This window comes from Neopsephotus bourkii, unplaced genomic scaffold (assembly GCF_033783945.1).
Source record: "Neopsephotus bourkii isolate Nb327-2 ecotype Australia unplaced genomic scaffold, CSIRO-AGI_Nbou_v1 NB_1493, whole genome shotgun sequence".
Taxonomy (NCBI): Eukaryota; Metazoa; Chordata; class Aves; order Psittaciformes; family Psittacidae; genus Neopsephotus; species Neopsephotus bourkii.
Genome location: NW_026901969.1, coordinates 6,434,798 through 6,443,769, shown reverse-complemented (window position 1 = coordinate 6,443,769; position 8,972 = coordinate 6,434,798). Strand labels below are relative to the sequence as shown.

The 8,972-nt window shown below is 44.7% G+C and overlaps 1 protein-coding gene across 1 annotated transcript; it reads right to left on the bottom strand.

The window, feature by feature from the left end:
- Positions 1-1,003: 1,003 nt before the first annotated feature.
- BBS10 (Bardet-Biedl syndrome 10) lies at positions 1,004-6,423 on the bottom strand. Its single transcript, XM_061369306.1, has 2 exons — positions 6,239-6,423; positions 1,004-6,169 (listed from the first exon to the last, which is right to left on the bottom strand). Exons 1-2 carry the CDS (start codon positions 6,421-6,423, stop codon positions 4,219-4,221), a joined length of 2,136 nt encoding a protein of 711 aa, XP_061225290.1. The 3' UTR covers positions 1,004-4,218.
- Between the last annotated feature and the right edge of the window lie 2,549 nt (positions 6,424-8,972).

Genomic DNA, 8,972 nt, shown 5'->3' with positions numbered 1-8,972 from the left:
GTCTTAATATCAATAATGCAATAAATAGTATAGTAAATAAAACAAGTGCTTATCTCTGGGTTTCCTGGTGACAATAAAAAGGTTTCTTTGATTTCAAAATAATTAAACTAAAGAGGTTATTGCAGCTGAACACTGAAATAGTTTCTCTCTTGAGATTTAAAGGAGTCTTGCCAAAAAATACACAAGAGGACAGATTAACCTAAACAAACATAGAAATAAATTTAGTAATCTAAAATGGAAGTGTCTACCTCTAACATCAGAGGGGTTACATAACAAAGAGCAAACTAAGTGCAGCCTCAGATGAATGCAGTTCTAGTGGAGTCCAGGAGATATATGCAAGTGAAGAGTTTCATCTTCCTTCATCTCCTGTGGTAATGTTAATTACGAACCTGTGGGCGCTGGAAAAAGACAGTTTTAACAACAGAAACAATATAAAATTACCAGACCCATGCCACTAGCCCAGTAATGCTCCTAAACGAAGTAGTGTATTCCCCTACTCCCTCTTGCAAACATGTTTCAGTAGTGTGTGATTTGTGACACTACAGAATAACATTCTTTGTTGTGACTGTCCTATTAGCAATACTCTCTGTATAGCTGCCAAAACCACTAACAGTAAGCAATCAACTAAACATGGAGGAAAAATATAAGGCCATACTCAGGTTGCATAATATTAAAGAACTTTAGCAATACCTATTTGGTAAACAGGGAGCTGGTGACGCTGGAGACTGATGAGAAGGACCTGGGAAGATGTTAGGCAATGGGATGCTGGGGTCAGGAAATGTGGAAAGGCAGCTGGAGGAGTGCTGGTTAATGGAGGCTGGCTCAGTGCTGTCCTGTCACTTTGTAAGTCTGTTGAGACCTGACCCCCACCAAATCAACAAGTAAAAATAGCGCATATTCGTCATGCAAATAGATTATTCTCATTCTCAAGAGCTGTGTGCAGGATGCACTGTCAATCTAGTTTCACTGTATATTACCACACATACATTTTAAAACCTGTTGTTTTAATTAAACACCCCCCCCCCCCAACCTACCTGCCTGTATATGTGAATTTGCTTCCTGACAAATGGGATCACCTTGCCTAAAATACACCTACACTCCTTGGGGCTGAGCGCCTTCAAAACATTCTGATGCATATCACGTGTGGTAGAATATAGGTTTGCTAAGGACTGCAGAAAGGAGAGTTCGACATCAGTATGATTTCTTTAAAACCATTCTTTCAATTTTAGGTTATTAACCTCAGTATCCCCACACTTCACATGGTATTTCAAGTTTGGACCCAAGTCCACATGCACATACATACAGGTCCACATCTACTCAACATTCACTTTGCGTGGAAGCCAATCCATACTTACGACTATAAAAATAATAGAATAATAGCACAAAATAGAAACAATCTCTGTGAAACAGCTCAAGAAGAAAAACCTGTAGGCTTTTACAACCTTAGTGCATGCCCAAACACAGCGCTCCCTGCGGTTTTGACTGAGTAAACATATCCTCCAAAGATGCCTCAGGTAACCCTTTGTCCCTGCCACTCTGTCAAGAGATCACTCTTAGCATTGTCCCTACATTACCTATCAAAGGGCAAGCTACTTTAGTAGTTAGCTGTAAGATTTGGGGTAGCTGCAAGATGACATGAAAGAATCGCACACCAATGAGCAGTAACAGCCTGAGTAGGGTTGGCTGGGTAACCACAGCCTCTGCAACACAGGGGCAGCTGGTGAAGCAGGGCAGAATCATCAGCAGAGGAGAAAGAGCAGGGACAGCACCTGAGCCACAGCCCAGAATGCAGACTGTGCCACTTCTCAGGGCTATAAACAGCCTTTCTCTTAAGGAGTAGATGGGACAACAGTGAACCCAAAATATTTTCTAAGATTAGATGATGATTACACTTCCAGGCTAATTACTGGAGAAGATTCACAAAGATAAGAAAACCCTGAATCCAGAAGTAAATCTGCTCTTCTCCCCAGAGACTCTTAATGCCTGTTTTCTCCCTTTACTTCGTGCACATTTTGTAATGTGCTTAGACTCCAGGACTGGAAACCAAAGAGCCATGTCCTGAACAAGCATCTACCCCAGCAGTTCAGCACAAACAAGGGACATTCCTCTCCAAGGGAAAGGTGTGCCACATTCTCAGTTTACAAAAAACAGGGAACTAGTACTTCAAAAGGGAAACCTGATCATTCACACAATATAAAAGGACAGAGAAGTCAAAGGTGTATAACCTGACTCAATGAACCTTCAGACCTGAGAGGTTTCACCAGAAACAGGTCAGAAAAAGAAGTTTTATAGAACTGTCATTTTCAAATTCTCTCTTGTATCTCTGGCACACAAAACCTAAGAGATTTGGGTATGATAAAACTTTTGGACTCACTTCTCAATGACACAATTTAAATCAAACAAATAGGCCATTCACAGAAAGTAGTTTTGGGTCAGCCTTTTTCAAGAAACTGCAGTAAATATTAAAGTGTGCAATGTGCAAGCAGTATAAAATAATGTGCAGCGATACATTATTCTCTTTATTGCACCTGTATTTAGAGAGCACCTTGCTTCAGCACACAAAAGCATCTTCTGCAGACAACCATCACTGCTGCCAGGTTTTATGTGTGCCGCAGTCATTAGACTACCACAGTGCAAATCATTAATCTTTGGCCAGCAAGTTGGTCAGCAGTTTGTAGAGTATGCAGAAATTGTGCAAGAGCAGAACTGTCTTGGCAGCTCATTAGGACATCAAAATACAGAACCCAAGTGGCTGCTGAAGTGCCAGGGCTGGTGGAAACTCACCAAACAACAGCCCTTAAACTCCAGTTCTTCCACAATGGAGATTCCTTTTCAGTCATACTGAACCTGTCACACTAAGGAGCTACCAAATGCATGTGGTAACAGCAAGAATGGGGTTTTCTTATCCTCTGTGTTTAGTTCTCTTCTACCTCTGTATCCACCAAAAATAATTCTAAAAACTAGGAATTTCTGTCCCTAGTCCTTCCCTAAAGACATTACTCTAGTGATTTTCATTGTTTTATTATGCAGATGTCTGCAGGAACATACTGGTGAGGAAAAAAAGACAGTATTTTATATTACTAAGAACAGACATAAACTTTCAACAGAAAGTTGTACTCAAAGCATTTCTGCCAGAATGACTGAAAAAACTTGGCAGATAGCAGATAGACTCTTCTGAAGAAACCAAAATAGGGAAAGCAACAGCATAAATGAATAGGGATTAAAAAAAATCTGATAGCTGTAATCATCTCAGGGATACCATGATTTGTGTCTGTGAATTTTAAATACCATCACTACATTGTATTTAATGGCAGACTAAAAACCCCAGTTATTCTAAGCATTACTCAGTATTGGCAATGGCACAGAGAACCAAGGCGATACCGTTATCAGCTGCAACTGTTCAGTACCTCAAAAGCCTCCCCCACCAAACCTGTAGTTGTTAAGACACAACAGAAAGGGAGGTGTATTGACATCCAGGTGATACAGAACTGAAAGAAACTCTTATGAGGGTGGAAATCTTGGGGGGAAAAAAGGAGGAGGAAAAGAAAACAAACAAAGCCACGGTAAAATCCTGAATGGCCAAAGTCTGAACTGAAAAATCACCTCAGGTTTTTCACACAAAACTGCATTATGCAAACTTTCACACAGCCTTTGATAGTAACACCACAACTCATCCCAGCATAGCTGAAATTAATAGTTGTACTAAGTAATGTCACACAAACTAATTTGCCAGAGCAAATGCCAGCCAGTCACAATATGAAATTATTATCTCTAGTAGACTGACTGAAGCAAACTCAATGAAGGATACAAATGCTGCATCGTCTGTCAGATGAGAAAATTCTTCACTGGGATATGCTGCAGTGGCCTACCTCTGCCTGTCCTACACTGAACAGACCAACAACAGTTCTATTTTTCCCATTACATCTGAAACCACAATATATACAAAAATAGTTTTATTTAAAGTAACATTCAATCCAGCCTATTACGAAGGCTAAAAAATCCCCCCTCGCTTATAACTTGCAAGCACACAACCCAGTTTTCCACAAATCTCAGCTGGAGAGCCTTTCTCTTCCTTTTCTTCTTAGAAGAAAGCAGCACGTTAGGCCTCTGGGTCTAAAAAGGTATTTTTCATTCTGTAGCACTGACTTTGAGACACAACCTTTTGACAAGATGGCACAGGAAAAACACATAAGGAAAAACATTCTTTATTAAGAGGTTTCAGAAGTCATTCTCTGAGTCATAATCCTCAGCTTTTTGCAGTGGCCGCTTAATACCAATTATTAAATCTATGGAGAGCAGTTCTGTAACACAATGAAGAACTGAGATGACTAAGTGGTATTTGCAATACACTGATTCTAAGCCTTTCCCATTCATAGGCAGTGGCTCATTTTTTCTGAGTGCATTTATGGCTCTGAAATAGAATTTGTTAAAGCTGTTTCGTTCTGTTGACCCGTACAAGGACTTGGGAATACTTAGCAGAGCATCAGCAACTATATTAGACACAACAGCTACCTCTGACTGCTGAAACTGTTTTGCATAGTACTGAATATAATAATGTAACAGGACTTCAAAGAAACCTCCTACTGGCAAAACTGATCCTGCTTTTATGAGAGAGCCAGAATAATTCTGTGCAGTACTTACACAACTCTTTCCATGTTCTAATGGGACTACATTGCAACTGGTTTTCTCTAGGTCTTTACCAACATCTAGACTTTCACATGCAGTGCCTGCATTAGCATTACATGCAAATACAGCAGTGCTCTGCTGCTTTTGACTGTCCACAAGTGAATCATTTTTACAGTTCTCGTGCACGGCACCCAAATGCTCACATTTTGCATGCGGTTTCTGTACACCTCGTGAAGAGCCATCTCCTTCAGTGGCACCACTTAATTCCTTGATGCGCAAGATGGGATTTGAGGGTATTTGCAAGTCTGTTTGCACATACACTGGATTATCACATACCTGCGAACCTGGGTCTACAACCTGTGTGTCTGCTTCATCCCTATGTGCTTTTGATTGACCTTCAGAAACCTGAGTACTGTTACAACAATTATTTTCTATTGCAAGTTGCATCTGAGTATCTGAAAAATGCCAACTGCAAACACCTGAGGCTTCACTCTGGCTTTCACCTTCTGCTTTGTAGTCCTCCCTCTGTTCAACTGTTTTAAATAGCTGCTGCAGCATTATAAATGCCTCTTGTAAAGCTGCAGCGTGTTGCTCATTAACACTATCGACTGGCCCACAAAGAATGAGGCAATGGGGCTGAAAGGTGCACACACTGGTAAAGCCAATGTGAACGCATCTCTTTGAGCCAAGCAGCAAGGGCTGGCAAAATGTTGCCATTGCGGTTTCCGTGATTTCCCCGCGCATGTTATCACCAAAAGGTGCACAAGGTGATACTCCTGTAATTTCACAAATAAGGGCCATTTCTTCCGATGATAAGCACTCTACCACAGATATACCGTATAATTTCGCATAGTAAATAACTACTTCCTCCTGCTTCACACTCGACAGTAACAGTTTAATGTTGTTGTTCCGCAAGTGTTTCATTAAGGCCTCTGCCCTCCTTGTGATCCACTGCAGGGAAGCGTGATACTGACCCTCGGAGTCGACAACAAACTCAACGCCGGGGGCCGAGAGGGCGGGTCGGAGGGGCTCGGTGATGAGCACGGCCCGCAGCTCCCCTCCTGCCGGGCAATAGGTCGCGAAGTCCCTGCGGAATACGAGCCCGGGCAGGACCCTAGAGCTCGCCACGGGGAGGCCGGCCACTGCGGCGTGCAGCTCCGCGAACCGACGGCCGAGGAGGCGCAGCGCCTGCGGGCGGGTGGCGGCGGCCGGGCAGCAGCGGCAATAGTACTCGGAGCAAAGCCACGCCAGGTGCCGCCGCTCGCCCGGCCCCAGCCGCCCGGCCAGGTAGGCCTCCAGCAGCGCCTCCAGGCCGGCCGCCTCAGCCTCCTCCTCCCGCCCGGCCAGCGCCGTCAGGAGGTGCCGCCGCACGCCCAGCGCCATGGCCCGCTCCAGCACCTGCGCTTCGAAGGCCTGCAGCGCCCGCCGCAGGCCGCCGCCCGCCGCGCACAGGCCTCGCAGCACGCCGGCCAGCAATATAACGAACGTCTTAGCGCCGTCCCCCGTCGCGGCGCGGTAGCTGCAGGCACACGCCACCATCATCCTGCGGGTACAGTGGCTGTTAACGGGACCGCGCTCCCCCGTCCCGCCCCGGCCCCGCCCCGCCCCGTACCTGGCCGTCGGCGGCTCCAGGCTGAGCGCCTCGAGCAGGCGCCTCCCGTCCCGCGTGAGCACCGCCTCCCCGGTGGCCCGCACCAGGAGCGCCCGCCCGCCCCGCGGCCCCAGGGCCCCGCGCACAGCGCCCGCCACAGCCTCCGCCTCCTGCGCCAGCCACCGACGCTCCAGCAGCCGCGCCATGGCAACCGCCGCTCTGCGCCGCCCCGCCCCTTCCGCCGCGCGTCACGCACACCGGGGGATGGGGCGCCGCGAAGGAGGCCGGGACCTTGACCTGGGCCCGGCGGGGGTAGAAGGGAGCGAGCCTTGGCAGCAGACGGAAGGGCGGCGCGGAGGTGCGACATGACTTTATTGACTTTAACAGTTCAAACGCCTTCAACAAACCGCGAGCCCCAGCGACGTACAGCGCGGTAACGGCGGCAGAAACACATGGAAAGGGTGGGCTCCGTGTCGCGGAGACTGACGTTCCCGCTTGGCGAAGGGAAAGGCCGGGGCAGGGCGGGGGCAGTGCAACCGCAGCGGGCACGTTAACAGTAAAAAGCCGAAATAATCTGCCCTTGAGGGTGGTGGTTTGTTATGGCTGTTTCTATAATTCCAGCAACTTCACTGTATCAGACGCTCCTCATCCTCCACTCCTGGCTCGCCAGAGAGAAAGAATCATTTAATGTGTTTTAATAGTTGCCGTTCTTCCCCCCGAGTCTGACTAAGCGGGAAGGCCAGTTTTCCGACACAAAAGCCCTCACAGAACGTCGCATACTACATATTGGCACAAACTTGACATACCTTCTTTACATGTCTCAGAACAGCAAGAAACCCATCAAGAAGGCACTGTTTACAATACTGGAATACCTGCTGAATTTTCTGTGATCTGAGGATTCCCTTGAAATAACAGTAATTAAAACTCCCAGATGAACAGAATCCTCGTTATTTACACAAACAGTGGTAAAGTGATAGCCTTTAAGAAACAATACAAAACACAGTATGCAAACTGTTCCATACACACCAGTCTAGTAAAATAAAACATAATTTGCCAAAAGGCACAGGAGGGCAGCAAATAACAAAAAAAAAGGAGGAAGAAACCACCGTCGTTACAGTTTACGGGGCAACCTTTCAAATGACTTAGGAGATTTAACTGGGGGTGCCAGGTGGGGACACTACCAGGCTATACCCTCATTTATGTATTGTCAATTTAAAAGGAATCCACATGTGAAATGCAGAACATTATCTGGTGCTGAAACTGATCCTTGCTACATTTCACATGGCATATTTGCTTTTTCTTACCTTAGGTCATCTCTACCTAACTAAGCAATCTGTACCTAAATGGCAAATTAAAGGCTTAGAGTGCATTTGAAAAAACCCAACAAACAAACCAAACTCAACAAAAGCACATGGCAACATGTTCTGAAAGTATTTCCTGTACAAGAAAACCCCCAAGTAAGTGTGGAAACAAGGTCCAGTTTACACTTTAAAAACTAGGAGGAGGTCACAGCCCTCACACATCTGCAAACTGTACAACCTATTTTTGTAATTGTGTGCAGAGCTCAGTCTCAAGTACATAATAGTCAAGATCGGCCACACATCATGCTTAACCAGGAGAATGGTGATGTGCTGAGGAAAAAGCTTCGTACATGCCTGTGACAAAGCTGTACGGTAAAAATCAGGCAAGAGATTTCCTTGTTCTATTCACATGGGGAAACATCATACAAACCCCAGCAAAACAGGAATTCCTACGATTTGGATGCACTTTCCAGAATATTAGTTATCTAACATAGCTGAGCAGAGGCTGCAATGTTACTTTTCCAGAAGTTTCATCATACATCCTTTGCCTTTGTGGATCATCACTAAAACAGCTTTTACAACAGAATAAAAAAATAAGTTGAAAATAAGCACAAGTGTTTTCTCTGTTCACTTATCTTGAACTGAATATGAACTTCAGACATAGAGTATCTATTTAGTCTGACATTGTCCAGCACCATTCTGCCAGCCAGCTGGCTGAGGCAAATGCACAGTTACTACCATGCAGTCTGTGTAAAAATACATGCAGACTGTGTTATTAACTGATCTTGAATAGAAGTGATTAAAAAAATCAACATGAAAGGGCAGAAGGATATTTCTATTTACAAGGGAGATAAAAGGTGTAACTATTACTCAAAGAGTTTCAGCACCACAAATTTAGCAGTGTTATTTTAGGGGACTGAAGTTACTGCCCAAATTCTCACTTGTTTCTTCTTGTATTACTCTCGTACAGAGTATGGTTAAAGGCTGTTGTAATGGATCTTAAGACATGTAAAGCTTCGACATCTGAATGTGATAATGAATGGCCAAATTCCAGGCTGAGAACATTAATTCTGTAATATTCTGCTTTCTTTATGCCACTTCATACATGGCTAATGACTTCAGTTTCTGTTTAGAGACTTAACTTGGGGACTTTGAACATTAACAAATTTTACCTCATCAGCTGTAGATATAATGCAGATATCTTTCATTCTCTAGCCAGTCGAGTTTGGTCTTGCCCACCTATGCAAGATCACTCTCGTTAAGGTACCACATGGCAGAAAATTACTCAAGACCAAATTATGCTAATATGCAGCTGTAAGAAATAAGCTGAAGTTGACTGCTTAAGCAAGAAACTTATGTTCTTAAGCAAGAAACTTTTATGGTTCTTGCTTAAACATACATAAAGGAATGGTAGAGGGGAGGTGTGTGAAGGTATCAGCCACAGTGATGTATGA

What these genes read in the sequence shown, in the direction of transcription:
- BBS10 (XM_061369306.1), bottom strand. Translation starts at nt 6,423, where the DNA reads ATGGCGCGGCTGCTGGAGCGTCGGTGGCTGGCGCAGGAGGCGGAGGCT. An exon ending in CTGGAGCCGCCGACGGCCAG is followed by an intron (nt 6,170 to 6,238) that starts GTACGGGGCGGG and finishes CTGTACCCGCAG; the next exon opens with GATGATGGTGGCGTGTGCCT.